General features: G+C 39.4%; 1 protein-coding gene across 1 annotated transcript in view; it reads left to right on the top strand.

Moving 5' to 3' along the window:
- LOC144477173 (uncharacterized) overlaps positions 1–22,080 on the top strand; it is a 390,171-nt gene that overhangs the window by 352,808 nt on the left and 15,283 nt on the right. The window contains exon 6 of the mRNA XM_078194663.1: positions 17,172–17,423. Within this exon, the coding sequence (XP_078050789.1) occupies positions 17,172–17,423 (252 nt within the window). The remainder of the gene's footprint in view (positions 1–17,171; positions 17,424–22,080) is intronic.

The raw sequence follows: 22,080 nt of genomic DNA on the forward strand, positions 1-22,080 counted from the left end.
AGACTTCTGGTCGAAGAGTTTGGTTAGGTTATGTGATGGAGTGGGGTGTAGTGGGGTGAGGGTATAGTGTTGGCTTGAGGTTGTGTTGTATCACTGTGCTGCGTTGTGTTTGTAGTTCAGAATTATTTAGAATTATTTAGAAGTAGAATTAAAATTAGAATTATTTGGAATTAGAATTAGAATTATTGGGAATTAGAAATAGAATTGTTTGGAATAAGAATTAAAATTATTTAGAAATAGATTTAAAATTACAATGAGTTAGAATTAATGCAGAATTATTTAGATTTAGAATTAGAATTATAATGAGTTAAAATTAGAATCAGAATTATTTAGATTTAGAATTAGAATTATAATGAGTTAAAATTAGAATCAGAATTATTTATAAGTAGAAATAAAATCAGAATGAGTTAGAATTAAATTCAGAATTATTTAGAATTAGAATTAGAAGCACAATTAGAATTAGAATTAGAATTATTTAGAATTAAAATTAGAATTATTTAGAATCATAAATACAGTTACTTAAGACTGAAATTAGAGCTACGTAAAATCATATAAAATTTATTTAAATGTACGGTACCATAACTCGTGGCAAAAAAGTATTCGAACAATAATTTTATTAAAAATGAAGAAAAAAAAATTTTTATATTTAACTAACAACCTCCAAGTGTCGTCAAAAATTTATAAAATCTGTAACCTAGCTACAACTGAAATTACATTAAAGAATATTACTTTTAACAGCAAAGTAAAAATTAAAAAAAATGCAAAAGTACAAATTGAAGTACAAAGTACTTAATAATAAAGTACTAATAATAAAACTAGTAATAAAAAGATAATAAACAAAAAAATATAAAATGAAAAAATATAAAATAAAAATATAATAAAACTGAAGTGATAAAAAACAAAATATGTAATGTACAAATGGTAGACCATGACCTGACCTACGTCCATAAATTCGTGGAAAATCGAGGTCACACAACAGCTCGCATTCGTTCCAGTTTCCCATCGCCCACCTTCTGCCATATCTTTTTTCTTATCTATGGCAAGCCATACATCTTATTTCCGTAGGATCAAAGTGTCGTTAGCTGGGTTTTAAAAGAAGCAGGACCAGGGTAACCGCATCGTCTATGAGCAACACCGTGGCGAATAGAATCAGGAGAAAACTACGTTGCGCGATCGTAACAGGGTGAAAGCATCCCTCTTCTACCCCCTCCTCCTCCTCCTCCTCTTCGCTCCCTCAGCGCGCACAGGAGGACGCGTCAAAGAAGGGCTAAAAACCCAGCGGGATTGAACGATTTTTCCGAAAATCCTCCCTATGTGCTACGCTGGATTTCGGCATTCCTGGTGTCGCGCGATTTTTCCGACGTTCCCCATAGGGGACGAAACAGACTTATTCCTTGGGGTGAGGATAGGGGTTACTTGTTCTAGTGAAGGTACGTGCGAGACACTTGTTAACGAGGGAGAGAGAGAGAGAGAGAAAGAGGAAGAGAGAGAAGGTGAGAGACTTATTTTCGAGATTGAAAGGAAGAGCGAGAATACGAGAGAGAGAGAGAGAGAGAGAGAGAAACTTATTCGAGAAAGACCTGATCAAGACGGAGAGAGGGATGGGGAGCGATTTATTATCGAGAAAAAGAAAGAAATAAAGACTTGTTTTTGGGGGATAAAATAGGGGAAGACTTGCTTTTGAGAGTGAGGGAGAGGACTTGATATCTTGAGACAACAAGAGGGACATGCTCTTCTCTTAAGAGTAAGAAGTACTTGAGAGAATCAAGAGTACTTCTACAGAATCGTTAAGAAGACTTGCTATTGAAACAGAAATATAAAGACTTGGTATTAAGGCAGTAAAATAAATACTTGCTATTAAGTCAATAAAATAAAGACTTGCTATTAAGATAGCAAGTTTAAAAAAGCTTTCGGTTCTAATTTCTTCGGAAAACCGCTGTTCTTTTATTTTTGGTCCGGATACGAGGGATACGGATTAGAGTAAGGAGATATTAATCGGTACAGTAATTGAATCTCCTTCACGAGCCCTTAGAAGGGCTTGCCGTTTATTCAGGTCCCTGGTCTGGAATACAATCGTTTTTAATCCAGTTGTCCTCAGGGATCCGGCCAGCTCCGCCACAGAATTTTACAGTCCTGGCTTATTCTCGGCTGCCTTGGCGCAGGTCAGTTCCTTTGGCGCCTATTGACAAACGTGAAGAAGAAATGAATTAGCTTATACCTTCTTATAATCGTTCCTTTGTTTCCTCACGATCCTCGCAACGATGCTCGTGCGATCGGAGGGGGAACGTCACACCTCACTGCGTAACGCAGAGGGATTAGTGGACTGTATATATTGACGATTCCCGTTCTATGGAATACGCCGCTAGCAGACGCACGGATTCTATCCTTGATTTCCTTCTGCAACAATTGAGTTGTGCAGGCTCCAATCAAGGTGCAATCGGTGTCGCTGTAGGAGTAGATCGCTGTTTTTTACCTCGAAGTGCAGTTCGGTGGAGGTTGTAAGGATCCACCGGTGCCGTCCGAGGTGGAGGCCGATCCGGGCTTTAACGGCGTCTCAGCGCCGCTCTTCCCTCCAACCTCGCGTTATGCTTCTATTCGTCATCACTCGCGAGGAGGTCGAAGAAGCTGGACCGGACACTCGACGGTATCCGCAACGTCCACTGCCCAAGAATGCTTCTATTCGTCACCTTGGCAGATTAGGGACGGGCGTAACCAGAACTTCACAGGCCTGGTCGCTCGAGGGCGAGGCACGAACTTCACTGTGGCCGTGCTCCAATCAAGACAACGACGACGGTATCCCTGAAGATGGTGCCGGACGTGTCGACGGAGGTATCCCTAACGGCCTTCTCGACGTCAACGTTTCCCTATCGTCCTCTGGGTGGATTTCCACCTTCACCGTGGCAGTGCTCCACTCAAGTCAGTACCACGATCCGTGTGAAGGTGAATCCGACCAGCGACGACGAAGTTGTACGTAGGTACGTTCTCAACGTCGTCACGCTGGCTTTCTGAATCGTATCTGTGGAGGCGTCTGACAACTAGTCCTATTCACTCCACGTACGGCGATGCAGCGAATCACTCCTTTAACACTTTTTATCCACCTGGTCTTGAACCGCGGTAAGACAGCCGGACGAGGGCGATTCCGTTCTCGCGGCCTGATTAGGTTATAATTGGCGGCACACGGTTAAATCCTTCTCGTACCGACGGGTTTTCCACAGTCTTGTTCCGCTTCCGAGACCAGAGTTTCCTTCAATTAATCTGCCTAGCTCTTATCACGGTAGTGATGTGCACTCCGGACAAGCTGGCTCGCAGTATTATTAAAATTCGAACAAGTCTCCTTTGCAAGCTTTATCGAGAGACTTAGACTTCGGAATTCGGCAGCAATGAGTGCTCCGCTCGAAATTGCTCTCTAATCAGCTTTTCCAAATGACGAAGAACGTACTCGATGGACGATTCCTTCGACCTTTCTAGGCGACTGTCTAAACTCGAATCTGTTGCAGTCATTCGTGCGAATGCCGTGCTATCCTGATTAGCCAGCACGCGGCGCTGACTGCCACGTATGTCTATCTCGCTTGTATCCATCGCGTTGCTCTCTCTTTCTCGTGGCGGTATATTCTCACCGCTCGCGTTTTAAAATTATGAACATGTTCTACCGGACTTGACTTTCGCCGGGCAACACTTCGTGAATTTAACCGAAATCGAGCGTTTCAGCACAGTTTTTCTATCATCTATTATTAGCTCGCGTCGTCCCCTTGAAAGGCACCGCCCGGGGGTCACGCGGCACAATAGGCACAGAAACTCCGTTAACCTCCGCTAACGGCTACAATTTAAACAGATAGCAAAATAATGACTTGTTACCATGGCATTGAAATAAAGACATGTTGCTTTTTTTTAGGGAAAAAGTGACTTGTTCTAGAAATAAGGAATAAAAGACTATTGTTTTGAGGACAAGAAAAGAAAGACCCTTTTTCGAGAGAGAGAAAGAGAGATATTATTAGAGACTTGTCACCGAGGGACTTGTTACTAACATAGTAAAACAAAGACTTGTTCTTTATACTAAGAAAGACTGCCTTATTTCAGAGATACCAAGTATATGGACACTCTGGCACTTGTCCTTGAGAGTATCCGAGAAAGACTTGCTTTTCAGAGAGACAAAGAAAAACTAGCTCTCTTGGAGAAAAAGAGAGAGAAAGAGAAAGCTAGAAAGAAGCTAGTTTTCCCTCGACAGAAAAAAGAGACGTGCTTCCGAGGAAAGTTGCAGACTGTCCTCTTCATAAAAACAGCGAGGCGGCCTCCTAATATTTAATACGCCCTTCATCTATCCTCCAACATGTGGGTCAAGATGCTTCTTGCCGCTACGAGAGAACACCGTCTCCAAGCCGCGTAGGATCCATAAAGCATATGTGGGTCGGCGGAAGCACCGACCCGGGAATTTATAATTCACGTAGCTTCATTCGCGGACCCGGTCCTCTCGATACGACTACTCTGTCCACCATTGTTCAATTATCGATTTGCATCAGTCTACGGATGCTGGTTTGTTCCTCTTAGATCCATCTATTTCGAGGAGAGAAGGCAAACCGGTGCACTCGACCCCGATCAATGTGCACCGTTCTGCATCGTTTCTGTATCGAGGTCCTTTCATGAACCTCAAATATATTTTTAATTATGTTATTGTATGTTCTCGTTTATACATATATGCGTTTAGTATATTATATATAATAGTACCTGGCAGAGAGAGATGCATATTCTCAGTAAAGTGAAACTTTTCAATATATGACAAAGATATTTGTTTTATTATTTATATTATAAATAATTCGTTATATATTTTGGTTAGTAAGGAACGCTCTCTAGACTACTATACAGTTGCGAGAATATAAGTTTGTTAACTGTGGTAGAGGTTTTCCGCCAATTATGGTGGAAACTTTTCAGCCAATTACGGTAGAGACCTCTAGTCCATCTTGTTAGAGCCTATTCATTCAGTTATGGTAGAGACTTCTTATTTAGTTATAGTAAAGACCATTTTTCATTATGGCAAAGACGTATCAGCCTGTTATGTTAGAGTCCTTTCGCTTATTATGATAGAAGTCTTTCAGCCAGTTACGATAGAGACCAGTCAACCAGTTACAGCACAGACAATTTACTCAGCATTATAGAGACCTATCAACCACTTACTATAGAAACCCATCAATTCGTTATGATAGACACTTTGCAGTCAGTTATAGCAGAGCCCATTTGATCATTATTATAGAGACCTATCAGCTACTTATTCTAGAGATCCGTCAGTCAGTTATAGCAAAGACTATTTGTTCATAATTATAGTAGAGATCTTCTACTCACTATAACAGAGATCCATCATCCAATCATGTCAGAGACTCTTTATGAAGTTACAATAGAGGCTATAAATATAGTACGACATCGAATAAGGTAAAATAAAAGAAGATCTCCGTCAGTGGTGTCACGGCACGTTCCCGGGTTCACTTTGATTCGGGACGTCGGCTTCGAGGACGCAACCCGGGGTCCGTGTATCACCGTCATCAAGGAAGTCCGCAGTTTCCATTCATTTGGTCGCCCGAAGCATGACGAGCCTTTTCCCTGCCCCCTTCCACCACCTCCACCACCACCACCACCACCCCGTTGCAGCGCCGCTCCGCTGTCACCGGGCGTCCGCATCTTCTCCCGGTTTTCCACAGAAACGACCCACATTTTCCCCGCAACGCTGACGGTCCGAATGCAGCCTGCAGGCGACGGTATCTGCGGTGTGACACTATGCAGATTAAAATCCGATAAAAAAAAAGAGGGAGAGACAGCCGCGGGTGACGGAGCGAGAGCTAGCCGCCGCGGGGATTCGGGCGAGCGAGAGAGAGAGAGAGAGACGCGGGACCCGAGGGACTTTGACAAATCGTCGAAAAATGCGGATGCGAGACAGCAGCAGGGATGGCGAGTGGGGTGATGTGGGGGTGTGGGGGTTGGTATGGGGGTGTGGGGGATGGTATGGTGGCGAGGGGGAGCGGGTGGAAGGCCGGCACCAGAGGTCGGTGTCCCCCTTTTTTTCGCCCTGTATATATATATATCGGATCCAAACCCTGTTCCTTTCCACCCTCGGCTTGGCTCCGCTGCCAAACTCCACCTGTCGAGGCGTCGTTGTTGCTCCACCTTTTCGCCTGTACAGCTCGTTTCATGTTTGTTCGATCGGCTCTCCCGCGCGGAGATCGCTCGGCCAGAAATGAGATTCCCGTGGCTAATGGATCGACAGCCCGCGTTTTCCGCCGCGATTCACTTCACGGCTAGGAAACCTTTGTCGAGGCTTCGAGACGGCTCTTTTTGTTTTTGTTTTGTTTTGTTTTATATTTTTTTGTTTGGTTTTCGACGGATACTGCACAGTTTATCGACGCTCCCGTCGACGCCGCTGTTGTTCGTCGGCTTTTTTGTTAACGGAGCTGTTCCGGTCTAAAACGCGATATTTTTTTCGATATTTTTTTTATAATGAAACTATGCAGCTTGGCGGGTCCCAGATTTTCTTGTGTATTTGGTGGTGTTTCGATATTGTTTACACGGTCTTTGAGATGGGAATAGTCGAGAATGGGGGTGGTAGGTAATGGGAACTATGTGGAAGCGTGTATCATAAAGATATATAAATGTATTAAATGGGAGAGATTATTTGATCATGGTGATAGAGTTGTTTTAGTTAGCTATGGTAGAGAATTGCCAGTTGGTTATAGTGGAGACTTTTTAATCAGTATGAAAGAGAGCTTTCCGCTAATTATTGTAGGGTCCCATCAGTCAGTTATGATGGAGACCATTTGATCATTTTGGTAGACATCTTTCAGCCAATTATAGTAGAGACCCATCAGCTAGTTATGGTAGAGACATTTTTCTGATTATGGTAGAGACCTTTCAGCTAGAGCTGATAGAGACCCATCAACTAGTTATGGTGGAGTCATTTTTCTGATTGTAATAGTGACTCTCTATGGCACAGCCATTTATCTGCTTACAATAGAGACTTGTCACTTACTTATAGTAGAAACTTCTAGGCCATTACGATAGAGAGCAAAAACCACGCGATCGCGTAAGTGTATTGTATGTAATCATGAAATATGCTATCAGATCTGAATTATGACCGAAAGATATTTACGCGACGTGGAGATTCACAATTAAGCTCACTTCTATTCTAAACAAAATTTTATATAAATAATAAAAATTAAAATATTAAAAATAAAACAGTGGTGATAACTTCTAATAATAATAATTAAAAAATTAATAACTTCTAACTAATAATTAACCTCACTCCTATTATAAACATAATTTTACACAAACAACAAAAATTAAAAGATTTAAAATAAAACAGTAGCGATAACTCCAAACCAGTTCGTAACTTATGAACCAACCTGTATAATCAAATTTATTTCCCGTTTATAAAACAGTAAAACACACTGTAAATAATTTTTTGTACTTCCAATTTTGATGATGTAGTGAGAATTAGAGTGGCTGGCTGATTAGCGGCAAACTGTTTTTTTAATTTAGTATTATAAGAGTTAATTTCAAATTGTTAAAAAATATTATGTCAACGCGGCGCTTTTCCCTTTCGTCCCGGAGTGCAGGCGGACGAAGAACGGGGAATGACGAGAAATCAAGAAAAGCGTCGGGCCGACAGATTAGTAAGGCAAGCATCGCGGGACTATTTTCGCAACAAGCGGCAACAGCGCAACGGTCAACGGCGAAAGGACTCCGGTTAAGCCCCCCCCCCCCCCTCCCCCTACCCGGAGCACAGCGCCGTTTTCCGCGTTCGTTAAAAAAGTCAACTCGTTTCCTCCGGCGCTGTTCTCATTACCGGCCGCACGCGCGAGAAAAGTAAAATAAAACCGCGACCGCGCTCTCGCGTTCCCTACGCGGCCGCAGTCAAGATTTCAACGAACCTGGATGAGGCCCGCTGCCGACTTATGCGCGACGTGTAACGAAAAGCTGAGGCGATTACGAGCAATCTTTTCCCTCGGCGAAAATGTTGGCCGAGGCTTCGTTAGCGAGTTATTAACGAAAAGAGGGTTGACCAATCAGAGAGCGAGTACAAGTAACGGAATCGTAATAATTCTCACAGTAATCGATAGCTGGGGATGTGCCGATTAAAATAAGCCCAAACACGATGGTAATCGGACCCTTTTTGTCCAAAGTGACAACTATATAGGAGTCAAAATTATGTTCAAAATTTAAAAATGGCTTCCCATTTAATTTTGGGTTTTTGAAAGTGCTCCGATTTAGGTCGTGTTTGGACTCATTTTAACCGGGAGAATCTCAGATATCTATTGGTACTATGTTAAGATAAAAATTATTAAATTTTAGAAAATTATTATTTTTATAAATTTTAAATTACCGTTCGCGTTGATTTGATTGAATTTTCTGTTATTGTATCTGTCTTTTAAAATTGCAAATATATTCTCCTGGCACAGCTTATACGCGTTGTTCATTCCGGTGTCGCGCAGTTGGTTTTATCTTTGCTTCGACAGAATTATCTGAAGCCCCTGTCTATAGATATACAGGTATATATATATATGGTCTAAGGCCAAGCCGATGGAAAGTTTCAGGGACGGAATTACTGTCAGGACAGAGAGCGCGTTTTAAATTTAATTGGCCGCCGGCGAGCGAGTTTATCGCACGACCGGTCCCGGGAAGAGTTCGCGCGTATAAGTCCGCTTCGGGACACGGGATTGCACTTTTTAAGCCTTTCTAATTTCCGCGCCCCGCTCGCGCCGACTGTCTCCAATGACTCGCGAGGAACACCTTTTTCACCGGGATTACCATACTGTGCTTCGGGCTTTCTCTTCTTCTTTTTATTTTTACCGGACATCAAAACATTCCAAAAACTTGAGAATTCCAGTCTTGATTAATCCGCGCTATACTTACTGTCGGATTCATACCATAGAGGACCACGCCCGGGTCTGATCTGGCCCGTAACACGCGTAGAAATATATGAGTTGAATTTTTGTTGTATCTGTTATAGTTTCTTTTTTAATTTGTACATAATGGTGATGATAATAGTGCGATTTAACAGTAAAATATTTTATAGTATATTTATTATATTAAAATATATTTTTAGATGTTTGTAAATTGTTGGAATGTTTGTAGTATTTTATTTGAGGATATGGTTCGTTTTGTGATTATGGAGTCTGATAAGTTAGGTTTTTTGATACACTAAAAATAATATTTAATATTATTTATTTATATTATGTATAATATATATATTTTTTAGTATGTCTATATTTTATAATATATGTATCTATTTATGTATTTTAATCTATTCTTTTTAAGTTATTAATATTTAAAGAGACATCGATGATACTTTTGGTTTATATAAATAGATTAACAAATATTTATTTAACAATACCTCTGTAAAAAAATCTTTTAACCCTACTTTATTACACTATAGAATTTAACTTATTTGTAAATAAATCACTGAACAAAATATAGATAAAATAATCATATATTAAATAATATTTTAATAAACTCAGCAGAATAAAATCGATGACAAGACATTCATGGCTGGCAAAATCATCGAAATCAGTGGTTAGAACAGCGGATTCGTCGACGGTCAGACAAAGTCTATCGTTTCAGCGGCCGGCATGTTCGCCGGTAACGCGGCCGACGGCGCAGAAATTATTCAAATAAAGGGATATTTATTTACCGTGACTGCGGGGGCGTCGCGAGCCGGAATCGACAAAAAAAAGGCGAGGGGGGAGGAGGAGGGAAAGGCGGAGAGAAGAACGAATGTAATTTTCAAAGCGTGGAAATGGAAAAAGTGCAATGTCGTGTCTTTCCCCTATTTCCAAGTTTCCACCGTTGTTTCGCTCGCCGGGCTCATTTATTTATTTATTCTCACGTGGATGCCCCCGCCCCACCGTTTCACCCTTTCGTTTCCGCGTTCCTCCTCCCTCCCTCCCTTTCTCTCTCGTATTCTCTCTTTCGCTCGCATTCTCTCTCACTCTCTCTCTCTCTCGCTCTCTCTTTCTCTCTCTCTCTCTCAGGTGGTTCTCAAATCAATAATTTCTAACCAAAAGTGAAGATTTTTATAAAATTTTTATAAAATTTTGGAAATCGCTCATGACGAAACTATAGCAAAAAATTCAAAGTGGAGGTATGATTCATATAGCAGACATATAATATAATATACGTGCATACGTGTATAGATATAGACATAACCTTAACTAGCTTCTAAATTACTGTTCACTTGTTTAATTGTTAATAAATATTATGCGTTCCTCAGACACGATTATTTTAGAGAAGAGTTTTTTTAAGTGTGTACTTTATTGTTCGCTGAATATTATATTCCACATTACCTGTGCTTTAATATATATTTTAATAATACAGTATATTATCTTAATTATTTTACTAATATTAATAATATTATTACTGGGTAATACCAGTACTAATTAATAATAATAGTAATATTATTATATAGGATATTATTCTTATATTATGTTATATTTTCATTATTTTGATTTTCTTAAATTTTATTATATCAAAAATCCTAACCTAACTCCATAATCACAAAATTCAAAAATAAAATACTAAAAACAAGCATAAAATATTTATAAACACCTAAAAATATATTTGACAATTTTCTATGCTGTGTATTGTTTTGTAAAGTTGAAAAAATAACCGCATTGCGTCGTCCGAGAATTCTCAGAAAAAGCATTCATCACAGGATAAAATTATTTTGACCAGCTGTTGGCGTCAAATATTCCGCCGCGTGTCGATTAATTAGCCGCGCTTTATTTCCGCGGGTCACGAATGGCAGAGAAATAAAAAAAAGAGAAAGAGAAAAAGAGCGAGAGCGAAAGAAAGAGAAGGAAAGAGAAAGAGAGCTGGGGGCGAATGAGAGAAAGTTAGAGGGGGCGGCGGGAGAAAGAGAAATCGCTAAAAATGGTCACGTTAGGCAAATTAGAACGAATTGTTTCGTCGCGGCCGCTGTTTTGTCCGGGAGACGCCCCATCGCCTGGATCCTTGGCACGCCGAAGAAGCGAAATTAATTAACCCGTCCGCGGGCGGGCTGCCATTCTTTGCCGGTGATCAATCTCAATAGAAATCGCGGGGGCGACGTGTGGCCGGCCGATACCGATCGATCGACAAAATTTCAACGCGGCGTTAAATAGCCGAAGAATCGAGTAATTGGGGCACGCCTGAAACGCTGACAAATGTGTCTGACCGTCTCGCTCGACAAGCTTTACTTTTGAGGATGAAAACCACTTGGCGAAAGGCTTTTTTCGCCGAATCAGTACGGTGATTGAGCAATGAATAAAAGACGAGCTGAGAGAAAGAGAGAGTATTGGACTCTTTCGAATTTTTTGCCATTTTTCCAGTTGCTCGCTATTTTAAGTACAAAATTTTCTTTTATAATAATTATAATAATAATGTTAATTTTATTTATGAATATGGGGAGAAAGTATTTGTTATAATAAATTTAGACTGACAGTTGTAAATAGCGATAGCTTGATGTCTAGTTAAATATTGATATCTCAGCGATAGAATCGATATATCGCAAAGTATCATCGTTCGATATCGATGTTTTATTGTTAAAAATCGATATATTGACGGGTATCGATATTTTATTGGTGAACATCGATATATCAAAAGGTATCGATATTTTATCATCAAGCATTGATGTAGCGTTAGCTATCGATTAATATCATTCATCGATATATCGTGAAATATCCTTATGTATCGACATTTTATCGTTAAGTATCGATACATCGTTAGCTATCGACTTATTCTCAAGTATCGATACGTGGTTTTGAATCGTCAAGTATCGATATTTTATCATGAAGTATTGATATAACAACAGGTATCGACATTTTATCGTTAAGTATCGATACATCGTTAGCTATCGACTAATTCTCAAATATCAACGCATCATTAAATACTCCTATTATCAAGACATTATTAAACACTGCCATTTTATAAATCAGTTCTCTACAATGTCGCCTAGCGATACTATATCTTCAAAATATCAACGCTAAATCGATAAAATATCGATAATCGTTAATCGCACGTACCCCTGAAAACTATTTCGCGTACACTCCCAAGCAGAAACGTTTCGCATCACCGGCCGCGGCCATAAATCGTCCAGTTTTTAATAAGACAGAGTTCTCGCGGGCCGAGGACGGGGGCTGGGGCTTTTTCTCCTGTAAATGTTCTCGCACGCGGCGCATTAACTTTTCCGCGGGTAGGAGCCATAAGGTCTTTTCCCGTGGCGGCGGCCGAGGTCGACACGGGGGAGGTGGTTCGGTAAAAGGGTAGGAGGAGGAGGAGGAGTGGCGGAAAGCGCGAACGAAAGAAAGATGACGAATCCTCGCGGAAGTAGGAAGTTCATAGCCCGGGAGTAACTTTCGCGCAGGATATTCGCCGCGATTTCTTTTCCCGCCGTGTGGCAAAGTGGCGAGAGCCGAGAGAGAGAGAGAGAGAGAGAGGGAGAGAGACTCTCGGCCGGAAGTTTTCCCGGCGGTGTGCGCGCAGGTGTGTCGCCGAAGAAAGAAGAGAAAAAAAAACGAGGAACGAACCCAGCCGAATCTCGCTTCGAAACCCCAAACGACCGTGCCCGAATACCTTGCGTGCCGATCCCCCGGCTCGGACTCTTTGTCGCAGAAGGCGCGGAACGCTCCTTTTTAATTTTCCTTCCCGAAGAAAACTCGTTTCCGGGACGAGGCACCCATGGTGCTCGATTTTCCGGTGGATACTTGCGATTGGTGCATGGGGAAACGTTCTCTATTGATTGTAGACCATGGGGAGCCTTTAGTCTTAGGCTGATAAAGGTATGATAGTAGTAGTAGTAATAATAATAATAATAATAATAATAATAACTACAACCCAACAAAAAGAAGATCAGCTTATACAACAATTGCAAAATAGAACGATAAACGATAGAAACAAATCTAGTATATTGGACAGGAACGGACCCAACAAATAGAAGACCTCTCCCAAAACTAATATACAAAAAAGACACACAAAAAATAATAGATATCACCAATCGACATATTATCACGCAATACATCAATGATCAAACGACAATAGAAGAACTACATCTAATAATATATATAACGGCCACTACAATCCTAACATGCAACGGACAGCAAATATCACAAACCACAGATGATAATAATAATAATCATCAACACAACATAAAGAACAAGAAACCAAAATGGCAGATAAGGATAGAGAAAAAGATTGATCAACTAAGAAGAGATCTAGGTCGCCTAACACAATATAAGAAAGGAAATAGATCAAAGAAAATAATAACACATATAGAGAGACTCTCAAAGAACAGCAACAAAAATATACAAGAAACCACAGACACATGCAAACAAAAACTAATAGTATATGCAGCTAGACTGTAAAGATATAAAGAATGCAATGACAGAAAAAACTAAAACGCTATATTCAGAAACAACGAAAAACAATTCTACAGAAGCATTCAAAATAAAAATGAATCATGCAACCCAGCACCAAATCAACAAGAAATAACAGATTATTGGAAAACCATATGGTCAGAAAACAAACAACACAATGAAAATGCCAAATGGATAAGGAAGGAAGAACACTATTATTCACACATAATAGAACAAACAGATCATACAGTAACAAAAGAAGTACTCTCAGAAACCATAAAAAACACACACAACTGGAAAAGCCCTGGGATCGATCAAATCCAAAATTTCTGGTACAAACAACTAACATCTACACACGAATACATAACAAAGCAAATCAACCACATCATAGAAAAACCCGACCAAACCCCAAAATTCCTGACAGAAGGTAAAACATACACCATACCTAAAAACAAAGATACACAAAACCCAGCCAACTATAGACCTATTACATGCCTACCGACACTCTACAAAATAATAACAGCTACAATATGCAAAAAATAGACAAACATTTAACTCGCAATAACATTCTGACCGAAGAACAAAAAGGATGCAGAAAAAATAGTCAAGGTTGTAAAGAACAATTAATAATAGACAGCACCATCATGAAACAAGCCGAAAAAACACATCGGAATCTACACACATGCTACATAGACTACAAGAAAGCCTTCGATTCAGTACCGCACTCCTGGTTATTAAAAGTACTACAAATATATAAAATAGACCAGCAACTACAACAATTTCTGAAAGAAACCATGAAAAACTGGAGAACAAGAATCCACATAACCACCAAAACATATAAAATAGCAACAGATTTAATCAAAATAAAAACAGGCATCTTCCAAGGTGATTCTCTAAGTGCACTATGGTTCTGCATGTCCCTCAACCCATTATCAAACGCACTCAACAACACGAACTATGGCTACGCCATAAAAACGGACAACACCACACACCATAAAATAAATCACCTCTTGTACATGGACGATATCAAATTATATGGATCAAATACAACACACATAACAGGAATTCTCAAAATAGTTGAAAACATAACAACAGACATTGGAATGGAATTTGGTATGAACAAATGTAAACAACTACATATAGAAAAAGGTCGCTGGATCAAAGAAGATGAACCAATAACGCTTAATAACCAAATATTAGATAACTTGGAACAAAACGAGACATACAAATATCTAGGCTTTCGACAAAACACATGAATTAATCATACGCAAATAAAGTCACACCTGAAAAAACAATATACGCAAAGACTACAAACACTTTTGAAAACGAAACTAAACTCAAAAAACCTATTTAAAGCAATAAATACATACGCTATACAAATCCTCACATATTCATTCGGCATCATAAAATGGTCCAACACAGATCTTGAAAACATGAACATAACAACAAGAACACAGCTAACAAAATATAGAAATCTACATCCAAACGCAAACAAAGACAGAATCACAATAGCCCGAGATCGAGGAGGTAGAGGCCTCATAGATATCCACATACTACACGCAAAACAGATCAAGTCGCTCAGAAAATACTTCCACAGCAAAGAAACACCACTACACAAAGCCATAGTAATAGCTGACAAACATCACACGCCACTGAACCTAGCAAAGCAGACACAAGACAATGACGAATACGATGAAACACAAATCTACCAACAAAAAATAGACACATGGAAATCCAAAGAAATACACAGTAAACACTGGTACAATGTAAATAAGGAAGAAATAAACAAAGAAAACACATATAAATGGCTGAAGAACGGACAACTCTTCCCGGAAACAGAAGGATTCATGATGGCCATCCAAGATCAAGTAATAGCAACTAAAAACTACAGAAAATATATAATAAAAGATAATGCAATAGAAAATGATACCTGTAGAAAATGCCACCAAACAAAGAAACAATAGATCATATAATCAGTGGATGCAAACTCATGGCCGAACAAGAATACGTGGACAGACATAATATAGCAGCAAAAATAATACATCAGACAATAAAACAAGCATATGAAATTAGTACAAACAACATACCATACTACAATTACACACCAGAACCGATAATAGAAAACGAAAACTACATGATATATTGGGACCGCACTATACACACCGATAAAACAGTAATCCATAATAGACCAGATATAACAGTGCAAGACAAGAAAGAAAAAACTACCTACCTCATAGACATATCGATCCCCAGTAATACAAACATAATAAACAAATACAAAGAAAAAATAGAAAAATATGAAGATCTTAAAATTGAAATACAGAGAATATGGAAACAAAAGAAAGTTATAGTACTACCGTTCATTATATCAGCCACAGGAATCACACCACATTCATTCACAAAAAACTTAGCCAAATTAAATTTAAAGGAAAAAACACACATGCACATTCAAAAAGCAATAATATTAAAAACATGCCAAATAGTTCGGTCGTTCCTACAACAAGAAACATAAAAAAAAAATACCCAATAGTTTGAAAGAACGGTTAGACTTGGCTCTAAGCCCGTCAACCGAATCTAAACCCAGATGTAATACTGGAGGAAAAAAGGATAATAATAATAATAATAATAATAATAATAATAATAATAATTTATTTGTATAGATGTATGGGATATATAGGACTTTGTAACGTGGTCGATGTGAAAGTAGTTATTTGGGTATAATTATAATAATGTTACAACAATATAGAAGTAAAATGGAAAAATATAGAGCAAGAGTAATGAATGTGTTAGTGTAAATATAAAAAAATAATATGCAATGGAAAAATGATTAATAGTACTAAATTAGCATCAGACTGGCTGACTAGTGACTCACTAGTGGTACTCAGCAAGTGTCTGACATTGACTGATTATAGTTAATACTGGTGACTCATTAGTATCATTCAGCAAAAGTTTGACGTTGACTCACTTTATTCAACGCTAGCTACTCATTAGTGATACTCAGCAAGTGTCTGACGTCAACTGACTATAGTCGACGCTGGTGACTCACCAGTGATACCCAGAAAGAGTCTGACATTGGCTGACTATATTTAATGCTGGTGACTCATCAGTATTACTCAGCAAGTGTCTGACATCGGGTGACTATAGTGAGCAGTAGTAACTCACCAGTGATACCCAGAAAGAGTCTGACGTTGGCTGACTATATTTAATGCTGGTGACTCATCAGTACTACTCAACAAGAGTCTGATGTTGGCTGACTATAGTCAGCACTTATGACTCATTAGTAATACTCAGCAAGTGTTTGACATTACTATAGTTAACGCTGCGAATTAAACTCCCCTCACTGATAACTCATCCGTTGTACTAACTTAGTCTCCCACAGTGGAATCTATACAATTCATCTCCAATATCCAATAAGTAGTACTCACTAACTACTATGCCTGATTATAGTTATCATTTTACACCACATGCTGCCTCCCATCACTCATCCATTCCTCTACAAATATCTAAAATCCTCAGTTTATACTGAAATTAAATATCACAATCTATAAAACCAAAAATCGTCCTAAAACCATCCACTAATTATTAACCATAAATTATTTATTTCTATATAAAAATATTGAATTCCTAATTATTATTACCATAATATAAATAATATAAAAAATGTAAAAAATATCACAATCTATAAAACGAAAAATCGTCCTAAAAACATCCATTAACCATAAATTATTTATTTACATATAAAAATTGAATTGATAATTAATATTATAACCATAATTAATTAGCGTCCTTATCGTTTGATTTCAGCATACTGTAACAGCAGAAGCACCCTGGCATCGCTCTGCTCCTCGATCACAGGAGATGCGCTCCTCTACTCGATGTTCCGCGAGGAGGCGATACCTGTCCCATGCCCATTCCGTGGCCCCATGACCTTCTCGTACAATCGGGGCCACGGCACCTGCTCGATCCCAGTGAGCAACGTCGACACCTGCACGGACGACAGCAGGCTGCTCTTCAGATATCAGGCGTGTCCCGACATACCCGCGTCGGAGAGCGCAGGTCAGTGTTTTCTCTGATTTCCCGTTTATAGGAACTGCTCTGCGCGGTTCCAGTGGTATTTCTATTCGTCGTTTTGCGACGGGCGCGCTCCACGCCGATTGATTGTATTCCCCGAAGATCGGAGCTTCCGATGGAATTCGTTTGGCTTCGATGAAAGAAGATGTGATTTCATGTTTATTTAAACTCGAACGGTCCGCGCTTATGGTATCCGCGATGTTTCGTAGCGTTGGCAGTAGTGTGTTAGAAAGCATAGGGTTCAACCATAGTTACAATGTCCCACATGCTGAGATTTTATAATTTATTGTGATACAAAGAGGAGAGAATTATTTTGTAATTTATTGGAAATTAATTTTTCTTTAAAGAAAAGAATTGCTTCTTGATGAAGTCGACGATTAGTTTATGAATAAATAAATAAATTTGAATGAATATCAAGCAGTGACCAAGGGACTATCTCCTAGTAAATTACTATTTTTTTATCACTCTGGAGGAATTGGAATGAGGTGAAAATTGATTATACTGTCCGAGTATACTTCTACTTGGAATATTACAATATATAATATAATAATAATGCACAATAAATATTTTAACATATATAATACTTCAACATATGTCGATACAATATTTCAATATAAATATAATAGCCTTTTGAAAGTCACACTATAGTAAAACAAATAAATAGAATAAACAGTAACCAAATTTAACAAATAGATTCAACTGATACAGAAAATCAATCAAAATATTTTTATATTGCTAAAAGCCACCTAAAAAAATTTATTTAAAAAATCTAATAGACGTTGTTACGAGCCCAGGGCTAAGGCAGTCGTGCGTGACCGAGGTTTCGTTAATTGGTAGAATTGGGGGTATAAGGATTAAACAATTGCGGACGAGCCGACGACTGTTTCACCGTCGGGGCCTACGCTATAAGGATTAAGGAATAAAGAATAATTTAGCCTCGTAACTCTTTAATTGGTGTACCTCGAGCGGCAAAGGCACACCGTGGTAGATATGATACTAGAAACTGGGAGGAAAAGGTTGTGAATGATAAATAAACTTCACTCTAAGTTTCAATATAAAAATACTAGATTATATTCTACAAGAACTGAGTCTATTACAAATGTTGAAGTGTTTGAGTGTAACGCGGTACCTAAGTCCGGTATTCTGGGTTTTCATGCACTGAGAAATGCGGGGGTTCGTACAGCCTGACAGTATTGACGAGAATGATACGTAGTCTATAGCCTGCCGACTTTGGTTGCGTACTGCCCGATGAGAGAGGAAAACGTGGCCCTTTTATACCCCGAAATTCGGTGGAATCTGGGGGTCAGGAATGCGTCTACGTGGTTTTTCGTGGAAGTGTTTCGTCTTTATTTATTTCGTGGAAGTTTGATGCGTGGGAGACCGCAATGCTCGGGGCCTTCTGTTTATAGAAAATGCGCTGGTCGCCGCCTAATGAGTCGCTGTAGGGGAGATAAGAATTTTCGAGGAAAGGAACGTCTGAAAAATGTACGGTATGACCGGGTTCGTACGTAACAACGTTATTCAATAAAAGAAAGCAAGAAAAATATAATTTCTTAACCCTTTCATTACGGGTGCCGCCTATAGGCGGCGTACGCGCGACGACCCGTGGGTACGGGTGTCGACTATAGGCGGCGTACGCGCGACTACTCGTGGGTACGGGTGCCGCCTATAGGCGGCGAACGCGTGACGACCTATTTGTTGACTATATAAGTCGAGGTATAATCAACTGTTGACTCTAATCGATGTGTATGGGACCACCTATGCCGACTCACGCTGGTAAAAAGAAATGTACTGTACCGATAGAGTATCTCTTGATTCTATTGACCCATATTGGATTAAATCCTAATAGAAATATAATCTACAGACGAAAGCACTTCGCGGCGCGGTGACCCGTACAGGAGCGTCACTCCGGCGGCGCGGACTGCCGTAAGGAAAGTGTTAAGGAATAAAACCATTTTCATTTAAAATTTCAACACATTTTCCATCCAGCAACGCAAAGTTGAATTCAATTTAATTGTACGGCTTCCCGGTAGAGTGTACCTCTAATTAACCTACATGGTTCGATTCTCTGATGAAAACTGAGTCAAAAAGGTGCAATAACATTTTCCCGTACGACGCTCCGTTCTCGAGATAATTGGCGTTAAAAATGTCGCAAGCGCGCGGCAAGTAGAACAAGTCAACCATAAGTCAGACATTTCGACATATTCAAACGCGATTATCTCGATAACGGAGCGTCGTATCGAAAAACTTTCCTCCACATTTCCGATCGAGTCTTTTGCGTAGAATCGCCTGGCAGAAGCCGTCTGCCGCGATTTACAAAGTCGCACGCGGTCGCGTTTCACATTTAATATTCTCCGATGAAATATCTCCCGGACAGTTCGCGGCCGATAAAAATCCGACGAACAGTTGTATATACATGGGGGAGGCGAGAGGAGAGGGTTTTTTCTTGGTTCTACATGGTGCTCATTAATCAATCAAAACGCGGTGTGTCTGCGCGAAACGGCGAACGAAATAACAACGGGTCCTCTCTCGAGCTGTCCAATCCTCGTTGCTCTCTAGCCGGGCATTGTTTCCCGGGGTTTTTGCGGGTTTACATCGTAACACGGGCTCGATTTAACGCGGGACACGGTGTAGCCCCGGCGAGCTTTCGACGGGCAAACGCCCGTCAAAATGAAAACAATTCCGGTCGAATGCGTGCCGACGAGACGTATCTTCGGCTGGCCGGGCCGTTGCACGGCGGAAGCGGTTCGGCCAATCGCGCGGGGGCATTTTTAAAAATGATCCCGGTGCGCCGTGGTTACCGCTTTCCCCCCCCCCCCCCTCCTCCTTTTTCTCTCTATTTTTCTCTCTTTCCCTCTTTCGATTTTTTTTCTTTCTCTCTTTTTCTCTCTATTTTTCCCACTTTCTCTCTTTCGATTTTTTCTTTTTCTCTCTCTCTCCTCGTCTCTCTCTTAATCTCTCTTTCGGTTTTTCTTTCTCTTTCTTTCAGTTTTTCTCTTTTCCTCTTTTTTTCTCCTTTTTTCTCTTCTCTCTCTTTCTCTCTCTCTCTCACTCACTCTCTCTATTTTCTCTCTATACACGCATCGCGATTACACCGTCTACTGATCTTTTTTTTCGCCACAATGTACGACCACTTCGAGCAGTGCACTTTTTTTTTGTTACGCCATCGTTTGTAGTTGTCCGCTCGCTGTTTTCAAACGAATCGAGTTAATAGAACAAATTCTGCGGCGATAGGTCTGTTAGAGGCATTCATTTTTTTGTTTCGTTTGGACAGGCACACGCGGTGACATTTTCTGGCTCCGACGAAAGTGAAGAGACGATTTTAGGTCTGTTTTAAAGGCTCGCTGAGCAGAGAGAAAATGAATTTTTTGGTGGGAGTGTAGGGCTGTTGTTTGTGTTGTATTTTGACGGTATAAATGATATGAAGGTGTATGAAGTTATATGGGATTATATGAAATTATATGAATAGAAGATTATGTGAAACAGTATGAAATTATATAAATATGAGATTATATGGAGCTATGTGAAAGTATATTAATAAATATCACGTTATATGAAACAGTATGAAATTATATAAATATGAGATTATATGAAGCTACATGAAATTATATGAATATGAGATTATATGGAGCTATATGAAAGTATATGAATACCAAATTATATGAAGTTATATGAAATTATATAAATATCGGATTATATGAAACTATATGAAATTGTATGAATATCAGATGATACGAAATTATATAAAATTATATGAAACTGTATAAAATTGTGTAGCATTATATAAAATTATATAAAATTGTATAAAATTGTGTAGCATCATATAAAATTCTATCAAATTGTATAGCATCATATAAAATTATATAAAATTATATAAAATTATATAAAATTGTGTAGCATCATACAAAATTATATTAATCTGTATAAAATTGGCTAGCATCATATGAAATCATATAAAGATACATTGACACATTTGGCTTCATTTCATAAACATATTGCAATTTCCACTTTATATATTTTATAAAATCGTCTATTGACAATTGACACAATACATTATCGAATATATAATAGTGCATATAAATTACATGAAATCACATAAACATGAGATTATATATTATATGATATTATATAAAACCACCTTATATAAACCACCCTTCGAGGTCAGTCGATGGAAAAAAGGAATAAAAAAAGAAAATATCGAACACCCGGAATTCGGTTGAAGTTTCGACGGCGGAAGACTTCTCCGCGGAACTCTGTGGCCCCGCTCCGACAAGATTTCCAATGGCGATTCCCTACCAGCGTGAAGGGAGGCCCTTCGAAAATAGGGAAATTGTTCGCGGCCGAGATTCGATCGGAAACTTCGGCACAGAAGTTTAACGAAGTCCAAATGGGAGGAGGGGTGGGGAAGGGCGAGACGTGATGGCGGTTTTGCGAACCGGCGACCTTCGTTAGGGTTGCGAAAGGGACGATTCGCAGTTCGTACGGCTGTTAACCCCGTACCATTGGCCACTCGTTTAATGCGCCGGCTGTCTCGCGAAATTAACAACCGTCTGGCCCGAGCCTTTCCTCCGAAACTGTACCCTCTTATAAATCCAGGATCATTGAAGTCTGTAAACAAAAAAGATTTAGATTTAATTATTAA

The sequence above is a fragment of the Augochlora pura genome, chromosome 11 (assembly GCF_028453695.1).
Source record: "Augochlora pura isolate Apur16 chromosome 11, APUR_v2.2.1, whole genome shotgun sequence".
Lineage (NCBI taxonomy): Eukaryota > Metazoa > Arthropoda > Insecta > Hymenoptera > Halictidae > Augochlora > Augochlora pura.